This window comes from Leptosomus discolor, chromosome 8, assembly GCF_034619465.1.
Source record: "Leptosomus discolor isolate bLepDis1 chromosome 8, bLepDis1.hap2, whole genome shotgun sequence".
Lineage (NCBI taxonomy): Eukaryota > Metazoa > Chordata > Aves > Leptosomiformes > Leptosomidae > Leptosomus > Leptosomus discolor.
In genome coordinates this window covers 60,906,293-60,925,514 of record NC_141398.1, presented here as the reverse complement: position 1 = coordinate 60,925,514, position 19,222 = coordinate 60,906,293, and the positions used below count along the sequence as shown (strand labels likewise).

Below are 19,222 nucleotides of genomic sequence, written 5' to 3'. Positions count from 1 at the left end.
CCCAGCCCACCCCCGCTGCGAAAGCAGGTTCGCCTGCAGCAGGTCGCACAGGACTGCATCCAGGAGAGCGCCCACCGGCTTTCAAGGAGAGTTTTCTAGACAGTGACTGTTGCAGTACAAAATAAGTAAAAAAAAAAAAAAAAAGAAAAAAAAATCTGTAAAGATGCCTGCCTTTTTGAGAATAAAGAGGAAGGACAGGTTAAGCATCCCCTTCCCGATCCAAACGCAACCCCGCCGCGCAGCAGCCTTTGCTACCCAAGAACAATTCGTAACCCCACTGGGAGAGAGCTGCTGGTGTCGCTCCAGCTCCTCCAGAGCGACGCAGCCCCCTCCATTCCCTGTCGACAGGAGCTGCTGGGGGACCGGGACCGGGACGGGTCCCGAAGCCAGGAGTCCCTCGGGGCGAGCACGGGGACGCCGACCGCCCGTGCTGCTGCCGCGGCGCTCCCCGAGCCCGTCCCGTGGGCAGGCTCCCAACCGCGGCTCCCGGTCCTACCGTTCGGCTAACGCCACGTCTGCAATTGTTAGTAAAAACCTATAAAAGTACAAAAGTGTACAGCTGTGTTCAACCCGGGGATATTCGTGGCGTTCACAAGCAGAGGGAGTTTCTGGAGCCACGTCAGCAACAGCGCCACAGGTACAGTCCTGGAAGGTGTTCATACAACTACTGGTGAGTTACTACAAAAACCTCGGTAAATAACCTCATACTAAGGAAAAGTAATGTTGCTTTAGGTTTATAAAAATGTAAATATAACCGTATTCTATGCATGTGTACTGATTATTTATATAGAATGGATATACGACTCCTCTATATACATATATATAATCCTAGAATATACAGCACTGCGTATTTACATGCCTGTACAGCTTGCAGGAAAGGCAAAGCCTCTCCCCTCGTGTGACCCCTCAGCGCCCCAGACCCAACCACAGAATTTTACAAGTTCACTTCTACAGGAGTTCAGCTGCTGCTGCGTTTTCCCTTGTATCTAACCGCCGTTTATCCCATTTCCAACAGCGACCCTCTGTGCTCGGTTCCCAGCCGGCAGCGGCACAGACGTGCGGGTTTGTGGGCTCAGGGGGCTACTGTCGTCTGCGACTGGCGTAACTGGTCTGAACATGAACACAAAGTGCTCAGCATCTGTCCCAAAAGACGACTCCAAATTAAAACCACCATCCCCAACAAAGCAAGCATCTCGGGAGTCGTTTCCTTTCAGCTTCTACAAGGGAGCTGCCTCTGGAACACAAAGCACAGCTATTCCCTGCAAACGAACACTGCACTCGTCAGCAGTCACCAGGTACCAGTATTTCTTCTTCTCACCTTCCACCTACAACTCCCAGCTCGGAGCACGCAAAGCAATTCATCCTCCTCGTCCTTGCTTCTACCACTCAGATCAAGGGCCGCAATCCCTCGCGCTCCTCTCCTGCCATTACCCTGCAAAAGTCACCCACGGCTCGCCGTGCAGAGGCACCAGATTCAAGAGCTGACACTAAAACCCTCTTCTGGCCCTTGGGGGAAACGACATGTAGCGCTTTCGGTCCAGTAACAACTTTTCTGATTTTGCTTTTGAATAAATCCTCTTTCCTGCTACTCACAGAGCGATTTAAGCTACGTTTTAAGACAAACGCAAGCTTCTGACTTGTTTGGTGTTCCTTCCGAAGACTTTGGGAAGATAATGGGAGTAGAAAATCTGTTCAGACAAGTTTTCTGTTTAGAAACTATATCCTCAATCAAAATCAACAACAGAAGTGTTTAAAAAAAAAAAAAAAAAAGTTGTTCAACTTCTCTGAACTAGGGGAATGTCCACGGATACAGCTGCCCAGACTCCCGGCATTTCCAGGCACAGACCTGCCCAAGTTACAACCGCTCACCTGTTCATGCTCTGTTCTACAGTAAAACCACGTAGGAAGTAACTGCCCGTCAGTACTTACAAGTCACCGTAACCGAACGGCGACTAAACATCCACTCTGAAACAGCCAGGCTGAAATGATTCCTTGAACTACTTCTACGCTGAAGTAACAGCAACGCGTTTGGCTCGAACAACTGCTGAAAGATCAGCGAGGAGGCAATTAACGACAAACCGCGGACCTGCTAACGAAGCACAAAACACCGACCGCTTCCTGCCAGAGGAGAGGTTTCGCTAGTAACTGGGTGCTGCCTGTAATTCTCATGATTCTCACATACACGCACACACAGACACACACAGAGCGTGCGAGCAGACAAGGGCCTGCAGGCAGAAGCCCCGACGGCCGGCGAGCAGGTGCGTCTCCCTGTAAAGCCCCATCGCGCGGCGCCGTGCCGAGAGGGGACGGCGGGTGCTCGAGGGGCGCACAGCCCACGCCGAACACGCAGGCTGAGATACAAGGCTGAAGAGCAAGCTCGAGCAGCAGAAAACACAAGATCCCGAAAACCCACCCAGCAAGGCGGCTCTGCAGGTTTTCACCCAGTAACATCTCTGCACGTCATCGCTGCTGTGTGGATACGACAGTAACTTCCCCTCTACAACGGTGTCAGGAACTTCAAACTTGCACAGACTAATCTCTCGGTACCTTCTAACATTCTCAACCAAAGGGGACTAGACACGATGCCACCGCCTCCTCCCCTCGGGCAAGCGTGGCTGAGGCACGCCAGCGTGAGCGGGCAGAGGCGTAAACTCAGGATAAAAGAAAAAAGCAGAGTAAGCTCCAATTATCAACTGCTTCAATGACAAAGAAGATGTCCAGGACTCTGATAAAACACAGATGTGGCTCACCCTGTTCTTGGGCCTTTCTGCCATGAAATCCTGCACCCGTCTTTAACCGGCGTGTCGCACCTCGGCAGCCTCCGCCCGGCCGTCTGCCAGCAGCAGCTCAAGCACTGATCAACCGCCGAGCAAGCTCTCCATCCATAAGACAAATACTTTTTGTAACCAAATCACATGTTCCAAGTGTTGTACATTTAAACATTGACCTAAAATGAACAAGAGAAATTTAACACAAGAAAGGTGTTACCCAGAAGTGAAAAACGTGACAGCACAGCCCTTTTTTTCTTTTCTTTTTTTTTTCTTTTTTTTTAATTTCTTTTCTTTTTACATTTTTTTTTTCTCTCTTCCCTTCGTAAGCGACCTGGAATACGCACACGATTCCAACACACCCTTCCCCTGGAGCTGTAGCAGTCTTGGCATGAAGTTCTCTTTTGGACACCCATCTTGTTCAGTGGAGAATTGGTCCCTGGTGACTTGGCACTGACCAACAGCGCTGCGACGGGGGGAATCACCCCTCCGGAGCAACGGAACAGAGCGAAGCAGCACACGAGTGCATCTACCATTCCTGTTACTTCTGTGTATGAAGGCCCCAGGTGACACCCAGCAGCTTGTCCTGGGACTGCGAGATCCTGCAAAAGCCACCAGTTCGTTTTCCCATAACTGGCTATCGACTTCCACGACCACCTGGAAGCTGTTTCGGTCCGTAATTCTCAGTCTTCTGCGCAGCCTCCTGCAGCATTCGGTCAACGCTGCGAGACTGCTGCTTCCATGGCATGAACCATAACAACGTTTTGTTAATATTTTGTTTTAGCAGGAAAAAAAAAAAAAAAAAATCACAGAAAGAAAAAGTATGGTTCAGGGTTAAAGCAGCTCTGGACATTATGAAGCACGGAATTCTTTTTTTCATGATTACAATTTTAAACATTTTAGCATAATCATAAATTAAGAGTTAAAACACAGAGGCGCTAATAATAAAATATTAAATAGACAATGATAGTGGATAAAAGCTGAATGGCTCATTCTGAATGAAACCCCGTTGTTTCACGCACGCCGGAACGCGCACGGGTTTCGTGCTGCCGAGTGACAGACACACCGAACACGCGGTGAAGCTTCTCATAGCCAGCTGGAACAATACACTGCCTGATGGAATGGCGAGAGATGAACAAGTTATTTATGTTGCAAAAAGTACTTAAATACTCAATAAAGACATAACAAACCCCACCCCACCCCACTGTTATCAGACGCCACGTTGTGGTAGAACATCAGACAAACTCACAAATTTACCACAAAAATGTGTGGCAAAAAAGAATATTTTATATATATGTATATATATAAATTTTTATATTTATGCCAATGTACTCACTCAGTACAAATAGCAAAATAGTATACCATTTCCTAAATACAAAATATAGCTTTCCAAAAAAATGAAACACACATTAGATATAAACCATCCAAAACTTGAACGATTGAAAACTGTATTCAAAATTAAATGACCCAGAGCAGGTCTCTTTCTGAAAAGTTCCCTTCATATCGGCAAGAAGCCTTACTACTGAAAACGTAATTCAATGCCTCTCAATGAGAGAGAGAAAGAGAGAGACAGAAAGAGAAAGTGAACGTTATGACAGACGGACAAACAGGAAAATCCATTAAAACAAACAAAAACTCTACACGGCTCAACTAAGCGCACAAGTTAAGGGAAAAAACACACAGTAACCAGACGAGAGTAACTTAAAAACCATTTACAGACTATTCTTTGTTATTCAAAATAACAAAAGTGAAAAATGACGTGATACCAACTACGCTCGACCAAGGCAGAATAGCCATACAGGGCAGCTGTCGGCTCTAACCGCAGCGACAGCTTTCTACGGGCAGAAGGAGAAGAAACAACGATCTGAATGAGGCTGTAGTGAGACATCGCAGAACTGTCCGCATAGTTGGAGCACCCAAAAAATTCACACGCCTCACAATACGCCTGCACGGTCTGGAGTGGGTTGTTTTTACATTCCGTTAACATCGGCCGATTTGTTTTTGAATTGAGACGTGACAATCGGGAAACTAGCCTTGGGGACTGGCGGTAGGAAAAACCAACCACTTCAGCACTGCCGTGAGCTCGGTGTGCTACAAAGACGCAACAGCTCAGGATGAAGTTGAATTTCCAACAACGCTTGAAAACGGTGTCATTTGGAGTAAAGTCAAGCTGAAGGTTTACACCAGTAACAGCTGGAAAATGACTGGCTAAGGGAGATTTTCCTGCGTTCAGAAGGTGGTGGAGAACTTGCTTCCTCTCTCCTTAATCCTTGGTTATTTGTCAAAGCTTCTACTGACTACGCAATTTAATGCCCCGGCTTCCTAAAAAGCTGCTTCCAATCTTTAAAGCCAGTAGGATATTTATGTCTTTTTTTTTAAAAAAAAACACAACATGAAACTGAGGGAGAGAGAAGGAAAACCACGGAAAGACTGAAAAGGAGCAGGCTGGTTTGAGAATGGCTAATGCAGCTTTAGAGCCCTGACCCCTACGGTCAGTGAGAGACACAGGAGTTCTCTCCTCAGCCAGGCAGAACGTCCTTTTCAAGCTGAAGGTGTTTGAGAGGGTAAGGTTTTAAGGGCAAAATCTAATTGAAAGTTCCCCTTCATTTCTTCATGGGTAAGAGCCACCAAACCCTTGCTCTACGCACAGCTACACGTAAGAGACAGGGAAAACTGTTAATCACATTCTCAGGTGGGAAGCGCCCACCCCCGGCTCCCCACAGCAGCCAGCAGCTCTCTGCTTGTTTGTCACCGTTATCGGCACTTTTCAGTGCCGCCCGCTGCAATTACCAAACCGCGGCATTGGCTCTCCCACGCACCGGCACAACACCCCTGCGCTGCCAGCTCTGAGGCAGGGCTCGTGTCACAGGCATCTGATGTTGCTGCTTCACAAGCTTTTCTAGTCAAAAGAGGGGACGTGGAGAAGGAAGAGGATGGGGAAAAAGTAAACGCGGTAACGTGTATTACCTTCTAACAACAATAACAACTGACCAGATATGCTTTAAATTCAGAGAGCACCCCACGGCTAATGAGGCTTAGGAACCGGGTAACAGTACAATCCCATGCCCTAGTAAAACAAAGCATAGCTTCTCAGCATTATTGGCACTACAGATCCCAAATACTATGTCATAGCCTCAGGTGCTAGACGCTGCAATTGGCCACGTGTGTGCTCTTTAGAGAAGAGGGCCACTTTTTGACAGAAGCAATCAGTTCCACACAGCCTAATCCGGAGTCGGAAGGTCTGGGAGGATCTGGGAAATCATCACTTTCTTCTTCACAGAATTTCTGCAGGAAAAAATGAGCAAGCAAAAAAGTTAGGCATAACTAAGGGAAGTCATCCTCTTACTCCTACATAGTTCCTTCGTCTTGAAACTGTTCTTCACAAGCAGACAAGGAACGATGAGTATCAGAACGCAGCACTTTCCTACAGCAGTGTTACTCTCCTTCCTCACTTTTTTTTTTTCTTAATTTTTTTTTACTTTTTCATACAAAAGTTTAGATTAGAAAAAGTGTATCGCAAGTGAAACTTATGGGGGATTTAGGACAGCATCAGAGTTAACCAGAGCCAAGTTACACTCTGCAGACAGTACCAGACTCCAGAGTCCTCCTGGTTCTTGGTACTCATTTGTAGTCAAAGCCTCTTTCACCTCTCTGAGAAAGGCACCACCTAAAAGCAGAATGTTTCCTAGTAACAGCTGATCCCGCCAGCTCAGTTTTAACAGGGACTCAGCATGTGGCACGCTCCCAGGAGCTGCCATATTCTACCGAAACTTGTTTTCACACTACGTTACTGTAACCCGGGGGGCAACTTCAGACTAGTACAGACTTGAGGTGTTACGTACTCAGTAAGCCTTAAGTTTTTAACGACAGTCATATTTCATAATGCTTTTACCTGCTGAGCTGTCAGTGACCTACTCTCCTTCCTAATAAAGTGCTAGACCGTAACGGCAGATGACAAAACATACAGCAACTGAACAACAAGAGCCAACTGTTTCGTACCACTCCTGACCTCTGACTGTTTTTAGTAACTTCCATCCCACCCACCGGTATTATATTCCTAATTGAGCATTACTGGCGTTTCAGCTGACCGCTAAAGCAAGGGGATACACTCCGAAGCAAAGACTTGCTGAACAGAAGCAGGCAGGGAAGAGCCCAGAAACCCCAACGCGTGACGTACCTGACTCACTAAAACGAGCCAGCCATGTTGTTCCCCTGGTTTTGCAACGACACGAGCAGATCATCTATTTTCTCAATATTCTGGTTGGTCGCCATAGCCGAAGGTAGTGGAGAAGTCTCGGATATCTGCTGGGAGAGAAGCGCTGGCACCGCTGCCTGCCCTTCGCTCTGCGGCTGGCCGGGCTGACTTATAGCCATCAGCTCCTCCGGCAGCGGCGCTGGTCCAGAAGTCAGCAGCTGGCCGCAGTCTGCGAGCGGTGAGGGAAGAGCACAGGACCATTGACAGCAGGTTAACACAGGCACGGCACCAGCCCACCTCCTCACGTGCGCCCGTACTGGTGCGAGCGGCACAGGCAGTGCGCTCTGCCCACACGACCCCTCGGCTCAGCGCGCCCCCAGGCACGAGCAGAGGGTCGAGCTGTACGTGTTGAACGTACGGACTCTGCACCATGACCCGACGCTACGAACACGCCAACAGCTGGCCAGAAGAAAACCAACGTGCACAGCACAGCGCTGGATACGCCCATCCTTTGTCTGCCTGAGTTACAGACGTGTCGCCTTCGGTTCGGCCAAGGCACGCAGAGCTCCTCCCGTAAAGCTGCAAATCGCGTCCCATCTCCCACCAGTAGCGGGATTCAGCTCCATGGAAAGGCCTGGCTGTATCTGGCCTGACCGTCAGAGAGCTCACACCGCAAAGCACGGAGTCAGGAACCACCACAGACCAAGTACACAGCCACGGCTTTCTGCCCAGGCCCTTTATAACCCGTTACAATCATCGCCTGCATCTGCTACTTCACAGGGATGTCCAGCCCCTCGCAGGCAGGCGAAAGGATCTACGGCCCGAAGGATCTGTCCTAGAGGCCAGATTCGGAGAGGAGCTATGGTTCAGCGCAGGCTGACAAGAGTTACAGGGGTCTCCAACACACTGCAACAGTCACTTTTCCAGACTATGCAGCTTCAAAAATCTTTGCTTTCCTTCAACACTGCGCAGGGAAAGCCATTGCGCAGATTGTGGAAACCAAATGCAGCAAGAGAAGGGTTAGCGGAGCTGTCTTAAGAGCGCATAACCTTTTTTTGAACATGTGTGTACATTTATGTATTATTTATGCATGTGTTATTAGTAATACTTTATATATATACACACACTTAGTTCTATACAGACATACACACAATTCTAAGGTGGTTTTGTCACGTTAATCCTAAGTATAAGACCACCAACAGGTATTTAAACTAAGAGTTCTCATGCAAAATCAACAACACTCAGAGTGACACAATGAGTCTGTATATTCTCAATCGTAGTGCTACACTACTTAGTCCCAATTTATTTATTTATTTATAATATCTTAGACTTGAACCATCATTGTCTTGTGGTCTCCAATGAGTAGCTGTTCTAAACTGTAAGCTCAGAATCGGGCATCTATCACTTACTGTTTTGAATGCCAAACAGGAATATTCCTGATGTTTGCTGAGACGAAGCAGGAGAGTTCTGCAGCTGGTTGATAGCACCTCCCGCTGCGTTGTGAAACAGAGAAGCTTGCTGCTGCGGAGGAGAAGCGGTTCCTTGCATTCCGGCCATGCTGTTCTGAGAAGAGTACATGGGAGACTGCTGCAGCTCTTGCTGGCCCATACTATTCTGCAAGGCAGACATGGAAGCTGAAGAGATGAAGAGGGTGACTTGTTGCTCTTGAGAACTTGGTGACCCTTGGACCAACTGAATCTGGGGCGAGTTATGGAAGATGGCTGGTTGCTGTGCTTCAGCCTGGTTGGATCCAGGATTCTGAAGAGAAGACACTGTAGTCTGACTCTGGAATTGCATGGGCTGCTGCTCCTGGTTCATCGATGCTATGTTAGTCTGTGGATGAAAAATGGACTGGCCCTGTTGCTCCTGATTGGTAACTGGGTTTTGATTGGGGTTGAAAATCATGTTCTGCTTTTGAGAAGCAATTGTACTCATCGCGTTTTGATTACTGAACATCATGTTCTGCTGTTGCTGCTGCTGCTGCTGTTCTTGAGATGGAGGACTGCTCTGAATAGCGACTATCGAATGCTGAGGCTGGAAGATGGCTCCTTGCTGGTTCTGGGGCATTGAACTGGACTGGATGGAGCCTAATGACACTTGGGACTGAAACAAACCTTGCTGAGCAGGCTGAGTCTGGGGCTGTTCCTGGGGAAGCATAGAACTCTGGATATGAGAGATCTGCGTCTGCTGTTGGAAAGAAGTCTGCTGTTCAGTGTTCGTCGCTGTCTGAAGAGGAGAAATGGAATTTGGGCTTGTGAAGAAGGACATCTGTTCTTCCTGAGTGCCAGGGTTGCTCATTGAACTCTGGGAAAGGAACATGTTGGCAGACTGCTGGTCTTGAGGAACTGAAGAGCTCTGCAACACACCCATGGCGTTCTGCGAGTGGAACATGGGGGGCTGCAGCTGGTCTGAGGAATTAGTACTGGTCTGGTTGTGGACGATGGAGTTTGGACTGTGAAAAATAGAGCCTTGTGTTTCCTGCGGTATATTCTGAGTATCACCAATAGGATTCTGAGAGTGAAAAAGCTGAGCTTGTGAATGTGGAGACTGCTGCATAAAGCTTCCCGACTGAATAGACATGATCTCTCCGCCCTGCTGGAACAGACCCCCTCCTTGTTGTTGAGTCCCACTTGCCTGAACAGTCATCATGCTTTTTGTAGAGGAAAAGAGGTTAACTTGAGATTGACTTTCTCCACTATGCTGCATCTGAACCATGGTCTGAAATACAGTGCTTTGCATCTGTTTGCTCTGTCCTGAAGCTTCTTCTCCATCTGCAGAATTTGATGCCTGAAAGATAGTAGGTCCATTGTTGGAGACCTGCTGCTGAGGAGCAGGAGTAGTCTCGCTTCCAGAAACACCAGGAGATGAAGAGAATAATTCACACTGCATTTGCATGTCTTCGCTTGTTGATAACCCGCTCATGATGTGAGAAGCCTGCTGGTAAACAGGTGACTGCTGGAGGGCTCCGTTCCCTGAAGTTGTTGAAGAGAACAAATCGGACTGCATCTGTGTGGCAGCCTGGCAAATGTTCTGCTGGATTCCTATCACCATTGCCGCAGAAGTCTCCATCGCCTGCTGCTGCTGCTGCTGCTGCTGTTGCTGTTGATTGGACAACGCGTTTTCAGGCTGTGAGTGAACGTTTTCAGCCCGTCCAGGCAAAAGGTTCTCTGGTCTGGAATGGACAGCTGTGTCTGACGAGGAAAATATCCCAGGGTTTACACTACTTTGTATCTGGCTAACTTGCTGAAAGATATCTGCATTTAGCTGATCTTGAACATCCTCACTGCTGTCTGAGCCAGAAAACAACACAGAAGATAACTGCTGCTGAGCTTCCAATACCTGTTGCACCAAGTCAACGTTTCTATTGCTGCCAGTGGCAGTGTTTGTTGGAAAATTGCCAGCTTGCAGTTGCTGTATAGTGTTCTGTAACTGACTCACGCCGCTTGCTGATGAGAAAATACTTGATGAAATCTGTTGCTGCAACGCCTGTGCTGGTTCTGACAGTGTAGACTGTTGCTGCTGCGATGCGTCGGTTAACTGTGACAAAGTGACTACTGTGCCATCTGACTGCAAGACCTCCCTGGTTTGGGACTCTCTCGTTTGGAACTGTGCAGCTTGCTGCAGCAACGCATCACTGTTCTGCAGCTGACCTGGCGTAGAGACCGCTGAGAAGCTACCGGGCTGGGAAATGTCCTGCGTTTGGATAGTCGTTAGTGTCTCTGGATTATACACCTTGGGCTGTATTTGCTGCTGGTTTTCATTTTCAGAAGGTAGATGGGAAGCAGAAGTTGATATGCCGGACATACTGTTTTCCAATGTTTGTTGAGTTGGTCCAACCACATTTGAAGCCTGGAGAGAGCAACACGTTAACCAATTCGTTAACTTACTCAGGTCACGCTTACAAAATTTCCCCCACTCCGCTGCGTTCGGAAGAGACCGAAGGCCGTGTATCTCTCCGTGCACGGCCGAACAAGCAAGCAGATGACTAGCGGTGGAAATGCTACTTCAAGGAAGGAGTCAAAGTACAATTTAATGGAAGCAATGCCAGGAAGCAATTAAAATAGTATTCTTATAGTTATTTTACTAGTGCTGTGTTACAGGACAAAACAGATTCATCTCAGCATCACTAACCAACCACTCTGTTTGAACACAGGAACAAGGTAAGTTACTTTCAAAGGAAATTGTCTATTATTTCCATCATCTCTGTGATCGTATGTTTGGCCCAGACCGATTCAGACAGGACGTTTTCCCTGTGTGTTACTCCCCTCCACTATCACAACAAGGACTGATGGGTAGATGTAACCAAGACTATTAAAGCCGCTGTCTTCAGATCACGATCAAACTCACCTTGAAGACAGGGGGAGATCTTTTTTCTGCACTTACTTCCATTGGAGCCACATCTTCATTCTTAATCATACTGCTTGGGATGAGCGGAGTTATCAAGGCACTAGGAAGAATGTTTACCTTCTCCAGGTTACAGCCAGTGGCCTTCACTGCTGCAGGCACAAATAAAAATAAAAGGGTAACCGCACGTTAACACTGACTACAGAAGAGAGCGGGTTTCTAGCGGTGGCCTGCTTCCCGTTTCACTTTTCAGCCCTACCGTAAGAGCTCTCACATCTCAAGTAAGACAGTAACGTGCAGAGAGAGCGTTGCAAACATCCGAATACTTCAAATAATCCTAGAAAACCCAAAACCTTCCAAGGTTATTTTTAAGACCTACACCAATGCCATAGTTTTGGTTTTCTTCCATTTCGTATCTTTCCAGAGCAGGGTGGCCACCCACCAACTGCTTAAACTACCGACAGAAAACCTTAAGACATCTTTCCACAAATTATCAGATTTTAAACTTTACTGCACTTTAACCGTGCAACTTCTCTGATTTCATTTTGAAAAACATCTGTTTTCAGATAGCCAGGCGAACAGAGTGCTCAAAGCATTCAGACTGTAATTTTACTCTGGTAAAGGACTAATCAAGCAAAACCTTGATAAATCTGCATGCCAGCTCTGGAGCAGGACCAAATTGTTATTTTGCCTTTTGGAAACAAAGGTTTTTAAAACAAACTAATGGGAAAGCCTGTAAAAACCACAGTTCCATCAGTATTTTAAAAGTAAATTAAAGAATTAATCTTCCACACAACGCAACAGATCTTTTGTGCTTTAAACAAATTTAAATCTTACAGTAACATGGCAGTAAAATTCCTGCAAATTTATATCAACAGAATGCCATGTCCTCAGTAACGGTTCTTGTGTGTTTATTCTCTGTAAAACCAAAGACTCTCTCCTGAAATCTTATTTTCTATCTTCAGCAATAAACTCTCAGCCGTCAGTATGGCAACAGTTGTCAATGTACCGACAGCCAAATAAACTCTTTCTCTCCTTCTGTTAACTCACAGGTTTGGGGTGGCTCCAGAAACACAAGCCCCGTGACCTGACGTGTTGGGCTGTGCCGCTGGCAGGGACAGCAATTTGGGTGAGACTGTTCTAAAATACGTCTGCTTCAGGACAGCTCGTCACACAGTGCATTTAAAGGCAGCGGTCAGTATTTTTCTACACTGTAGCCACAATTTACAAGGGTTTCTCTTCCATGTGCTTCATCATGTTGTGTTCATCAGAAACAATTAAAAAAAAGGTAAGTAATTTTTAAAAATGCCAATGGCATACAGATTAGACTCTAGCAACGGTATGTTTGTTCACAGTAACATATTTGGTTGGAAGAATGCAAAAAAAGTAGTAAGATTAGTAATAAAGAAGTCTCAAAAGCAGAGAAACACTGTTGGTTTTGGTAACACACTTAGTCTAGAACTTCGGAATAGTTACCACCTTATCGAGGCGCACACACCCCCTCCTTCCCTTTTCTCCCAAAGCTGGAAACTGAAACCATCATTAACCACTTAAAAACCAACGCTCCAGCGCTACTTCGGTGTTAGAAGACAACGACCTGAACTACATGGCTCTCCACACACCCCTGTCTTCCTCCAGTTTTACAGAACAGCTTAGAATCATAAATTTGTTGTCTTGGAGCGTAACTCGTCACTGAGGTCTGTCAAACTTGCAGACTCTTAAAGCGCTAGAGCTAAGAGTCTGTAACGGCTTCGGGCAGCCACGCTTTGGTTTTTTACATACGCAGGTGTCGTAATACAAGTTATTTTAAAAAATATTCAAAGGCACCCGAGACAAAGATTCAAATTGCCTGTGACAGGAAGAGAAAGGCCTGTAGCTCAGCACATAACCGTACACGGCCCTGGCAGCAACGGGTCGTTCGATTTGGCCAGGGCTGCTGGAAATGACATCACTTAAGAATCATGACTTCTAGGATTTTGCCCCAGTGAAAGGAAATGGGAAGGAAGTAGCATCCCACTGGATCCCCACCTGGTCCTTACTTCAGCACAGCGAGGAAGGACAGACTGGGACACAGGCAGAGACAAAGTACATAAAGCACCCAGAACGGGCTGACCTCTGGTGCGTGACCAGCCAGGAGTCGAACAGGTACTGGAACGGAGCAGCAAAAAACGAGCTGGCCCACACAAGAGTGTAAACTAAGCAGCTGGCATCTTCCTTTGGTTAAGCCTCCATACAAAATCAGATGGATGTCAGGCTGGCCCTGATAGATTAGCTATTAATTTCCTCATCTTTTTCATCTTGCACCTAGAAGGTTACCAGTCCTTTTATCAGCTTGTTTCATTGCCCTAAATATTTTTGCATATTTCACCCCCAAATATTCTCTGCAGGTTTAAACTCATCATTATCTTGTATTATCCTCCCGAACAAGCTGTAAAGCCAACTTGTAAATACAGCTCCTGCCAAGACCAAGCTATTAACTTCAAACATGAGCTTCGGGATTTTAACCTGAAGCTACGGATTCCTATCAAACTTGTGATCACATTGTTAATTTGCTTACCTTTCAACCTGCCTTCACCAGAGCAGGCCATGGAAATTTCCATTAACCTTTGTACACTATCATAGTTTTAACAATCAACTAAGAAACATTTCCTTCCTCTGTTTCACTATTGGAAGGATCAATTCACTTCACACTTAAAAACGAGGCAAACCTAAAAATTACTCCCTTGGAACAAAATGATGACGTCTGCATGGACAGAATGGTCAGAAAAAACAACTCACTGAAGGGATTAAGTTGAAATTGCCAGAACTGGCATTCTTAACTGGACCCACGGAAAGGGGTCTTATCAACACACAGGACAGCTTCCGAAAAATAGCAAGTTCGCACATTCGTGTTTTCAGTACTCAGTTCTTCCCCACCTCTACCTTTATGTGTGGTTTTGCTTAAATTAACACCACACATTTTCTAAATCCTTTGTATTCCCAGCCATCTTAGGCTTCTCTCTTTTTCCTTCTTCACTTAGAAGCATATTAAATGAGGATTAGACTGCAGGGCCTGAGGTGTGAAAAATGAAAATTAATTTGGTTTTTGGCAAAGTTTTTCTTCTATACTAGCTCACGTTAAAATATACTTGAAGCAATACTGCTATAAAGCAAAATATTCAGAATCAGAAAACAAACCTCACTGTAAGAATATGGACAGATTTTACAAGCACAGACTTATATTCACAGGACGTCTGATTCAGTCCTCCAAATCTGGGTAGGAATTTATAGTTAAATTATTAACAACAACGATAAGAATCAATTTAGTACCTTTTATAGCCTCTTCAAAAGAACAATGTTGGGCTGGGCTGGAGATTTCCTTCTTCACATTAACATTCAGAGTACCAGCTGTTGAGACAAAACACATTGAGGACTTCCTTATGTTAAAACAGCAAACAAGTGAAAAAAAACAAAGCAAACCAAAACAGTTACTTATATCTTAAAGAAATTAAGGTTCTTTGAAACCCACACAAACTTTTGCACTGTGTATTGTAATATAGATAAATAAACAAACAGACAGACATGATATGGTCAAACTACCACTTTCCTCAGGATAAAGCCTGGTGCTATTTTTCGGCTGTATTTGGTGCAGCGTCTGTAATACATCTACTTTTTTCCTGCTCCGCTTCATTTTGAACCTTACACTAGGAACGGATGCTGCTTTGTACGAACAGCTGTCTCCATGCAGCTGAAACCTGAGATACTTGCCACGTAAACGAGAAAAGCCAAGCCTTTCGATTTTATTATTTAACAGAGCAAACCTTGCCAGCAAGAGGACTTTGAAAAGATCCACGTTAGTTAACATTTCTGTTGTATGGACTAAGTACTACGAGATCAGAAATGAGATGTTTAGCAGGTGAAACTGCCCGTGCCTTCCTCCAGCTTTCTGGTTTACATACATGTATCTGGAGTGTACGTAAATGGTTGCACATCGTGTGATCTTCCAGCGTTGGTCACCACATATATTCCCACGGAAACAGCTGAGGTTATTTGCTGGTCATGATATGGTGGCACCTTCACAATAAGGTGATTCTGCAGTGCAAAAATGATTTAAAAAAAGCCATATTAGCAACCTTATTTCATGACTATTGTCCTTAGTTGTATTTATATTCATCCAAACAGAGAAACAAACTGATAAACACCACAGACATTGAGGAAACTTGGACAAGTTACACTTTCAATGAAGTACACTGATAACCAACGTGCCAGAAGAAAGATCCGAAGAACCTGCCTACACGTGCTCATGGGCAACTTACAGCTCCAATGGAAGGTGCGGAAAGCAAAGACCCACCAAGTCCAGGACCTGGGACATACGCTTATGCCTAACGTGCCTCCCTAACTGCAGCCAGCTTGCACCAAGTTCCGCTGGGCGCGGGCACTTCGCCGCTCTGCCGAATCAGGGCTCTGCACTCAGCGCGAGCAGACGGAGGACGTGGTTTCCCACCGCGCTTCAGGAGCTTTAACAGTGAGCAGACCCCAGAACCAGGCCTGCAGGCACTGACCGACAGCAACAGCGGTGAGCGAGCTGCCCCTCCCCACCCACCCACCCATCCCACTACAGTGAGAAACCGCCTCTCCCAGTGCCCACGTGGAACGCCGCCTGCAGAGGGGGAGCAAGCTGCCGTTTGTCCGACGTCATTTACATCCACGAATTTCTCTAATTTCAGTCCACAAAGACACTAAGTTGTGCCAAAAAGAGGAAACAAATACTTGGTGAAGCATTTCAGAGTGGAACAGAAATTCAGCAGGTGTAAGGACCAGGGCACACACACAATCTGCTTCCACTCAGCAGTAATCTAATGTGCCCTTAGGAAAGCTACTGGGAAAATTCTGTTAGGCCTTTTAATCACATTGTATGTAAGAGCAAAGACTTGCTCACCAAGTTCAGATACCACGCTCCTACTGTGGTATCTAAGTTCTCAATCAGAAATTGAACAATTTACTTGTGTAAACCCAAAACAAAGACATTCTACTGGACTCACTAAAGAACTTATCTGAAGAAAAGGAGTATTATGTCTAGAAATGCACAGGAAGAGTGAAAGGCTTATTTGATTTTTCTCTGGAAACAGAAGTTGGTTTATTTATTTATTTATTAAATATAGCAATACAGAAGTACCTGATGAAATAATTCCATGTCTATTTCAGCTTCTGCCTTCCAAGAATTCTCATCTAAATGAAAGTTAAAAACCATAGTTTATTGCACAGTCATACAAAGCAATTTATCTTCGTGCTTTCGATTCTGTTTCTCAGTTTGCTCTCTACAACTCAACTTTAACCACTGATGTAAAACCAAGCATCACGCTCTCGTCAGCACCCCGAGCCACTACTGCTTTCACACTAACCAGAAACATTCTCTTGGAAAATCACTTTTGTTCCCTTTAGAAAGTTCTTGCCAATCAGAAAAACTTCCTCTTCACCCTTCACTGAACAACTGTGCAGACTTTTCTTTAGGATCTCTGGAACTCCTGCTGGTTGAGCTGCAATTGAAAAAACACATAGTTTGAAATCAAGAAAATATCAACATCCAAAACAAAAAGCTTTTACTCACAGGATTATAAAGGAAAGAACAAAATCATTCCTGAGCTGCTTCCTTTACTACATCACTCATGACAGAACTTTTCAGAAGGTAACAGTTTCTATTATTTCCTCACTGAACGTAATGAGCTCCTGAAAACCACACTTAGGTAAATGATCCACTAATCATCTCTTCCCTTTTCTCCTGCATTTATCAAATCTTCAAAATTAAACTTTCAGTGTTTGAGCTAAAGTTCAACAAGTGTTCAGAGGAGAAGAAAATTCGGTTCTGTAAATTCGTGGCATAGAGAGAGATAAACAAATCCATCAGCCCTCAGACACAGCTGAAGCACGCCTTCAAACTTACCCTTAAGCTCATAAACCCGTTTTTTTGTTAAGCTTATTTTGTTCCACTATGCAAAATGTAGAAGTGGTAATTCCCAGATTACCTAGGGGGGTTTTACAGATTTTTTTTTTTCTTCAACATGACGTAGCTTTCTGGTGGGTGCAAGAACTAACCCAGGGCTCTGAGCAGGCTGGGCTAGCGGAGGCGTCCCTGCCCATGGCGGGGGGGTTGGACTGGATGCTCTTTACAGCCCCTTCCAACCCCAACCACCCTGTGATTCTGTGACTTTCTAGGCCCATATACTTCAGCTAACACAAATCCCTGCAAGTCACATTTCTGTAGTTGGGGATTACAGCAATTTCTATCCTATAAACTAGCAAAGGGAATGCGGCTTAGAGACACATATCCCTGGAAACCCCTGCCCCTCTGCCAGTGATTCAGACGATGATTTATATAACACATATTACAAATTGTCTTTGCTGCAAACTGTTTCTATGCTTCTTACAGCCCGAATCAAGTAAGACCACGTGTGTTCAAGGGAAATGAGCACCAAAGGCAATTTAAATACAGATGTACATTTGAAAAGAACGTGTTTTGAGTTTGTCACATTTAACACGTTATAAAACAATCCAGCTTCCCATAAAGGTTTCTCAACCACCGTTTCTGTTCAACATAAAACCCCAGTAGCATAAGCTTGTACTTGTGCTTTGCACTCACGTGGCCCACTTTTAACGTTTAATAACAGTAATCTCTGGGCTCGCTACCTGGAAGCACATACATACTGTAACACTCCAAATTATTTAATGACCTTTCAGAAAGGATTTTTCTACAACTGTTGCAGCGGCTTCCTAGGCAACCATTACGCAACTACTAAATATGCTTAAGGCACATGAACTTCTGAAAAGAGTAACTGGATTTAGGTTTGCTAGCAAGTTAACAAAGCCTATTTAAAACGTAGACCTCAAATAAAGAGCCTGCATCTACTTAATGCCTTTCCTATGGCGTCAGGAACATTACTGCAACTTTGACAGCGACATTAGTTTTAAAACACAAGATAAACAGGCTCTGAGGAGTGAAAATGTAAACCTGATTATGAGAAGGTACCATACACATCTGTAATACGACGTAGCAAACAAACCAGATGTAATGTGCTCCAGGAGGTGATTTATATAAACAAATAACTTAATAAAATTTTATGCCATACCGATCAGCCAGTATAGACGTACCAGCACGATTTGGTTGGCTAAGGCCTACTGCAAGTCACCGCACCTTCGCAGTAAGTTAAACCAGCACAAGCACAGAACCCTGGAAAGCGCCTCCAGAATCCCCCTCTGAACCTCCCCATCACTTCACCCACATCATTCCTCAAAGACACGAGTCTAACCAGAGTATTTTGTTTCTTTGTTTTAGTCTTCCAGCAACAGAGATGCTGTAAAATTCCTGGGCAATCTCTTAGCTACCTAAAGAACCAGGAAGATTTTATCACCTGACCAAAACACAGCTTGCTAAAAACTAAACCAAAATACTCCTTACTGTACTTTTTTTAGAACTTTATTTATGGAAGGATAACTTTTATTTCCTTCTTTCCTCCTTCCTTTTCTTCTAATGTCCCTTAGCATGTCACTGTTCTCACACACTCTGCTTGTTACTCACTGCCCACCTCTCAAGCCACAGCTACTAACGGCATGAGCACAAATGGATGCATTCGGCAAAGACTGAAGACTACAAGGGACCCCCACAAGGCAACAGTGGAACGGCCTCACCAACGAGCCAAGCAGGAAGGGCATCAAATCCAGCTCTTTTGGCTAAAGAGCCTATTTTAAAATCTGTCTCTGAAACACCTCAGTTTAAAAAACACTGGAAAAACCAAAAAGTTATCAAAAAGCGGCAGGAGGAGGAAAAAAAAGAGGCATGGGAACACCTCGAGCTGACGTTTCTGGAAGAGCACCCCAAACATCAAACTGCTGCCTAAAGCATAGAACATGGCTGAAGAGAAAAGCAGAGTGCTCCCCTGCA

The 19,222-nt window shown here is 45.3% G+C and overlaps 1 protein-coding gene across 1 annotated transcript in view; it reads right to left on the bottom strand.

Annotated features, from left to right (window-relative positions):
* Window positions 1-4,137: 4,137 nt before the first annotated feature.
* Window positions 4,138-19,222, bottom strand: part of NFAT5 (nuclear factor of activated T cells 5) — a 66,562-nt gene continuing 51,477 nt past the window's right edge. Inside the window, exons 7-14 of the mRNA XM_086469183.1 lie at window positions 16,689-16,823; window positions 16,463-16,515; window positions 15,246-15,378; window positions 14,617-14,694; window positions 11,311-11,459; window positions 8,373-10,812; window positions 6,946-7,192; window positions 4,138-6,053 (exon numbers count right to left, since the gene is read on the bottom strand). Of these exons, the coding sequence (XP_086325309.1) occupies window positions 6,954-7,192; window positions 8,373-10,812; window positions 11,311-11,459; window positions 14,617-14,694; window positions 15,246-15,378; window positions 16,463-16,515; window positions 16,689-16,823 (3,227 nt within the window). The 3' untranslated portion in view covers window positions 4,138-6,053; window positions 6,946-6,953. The remainder of the gene's footprint in view (window positions 6,054-6,945; window positions 7,193-8,372; window positions 10,813-11,310; window positions 11,460-14,616; window positions 14,695-15,245; window positions 15,379-16,462; window positions 16,516-16,688; window positions 16,824-19,222) is intronic.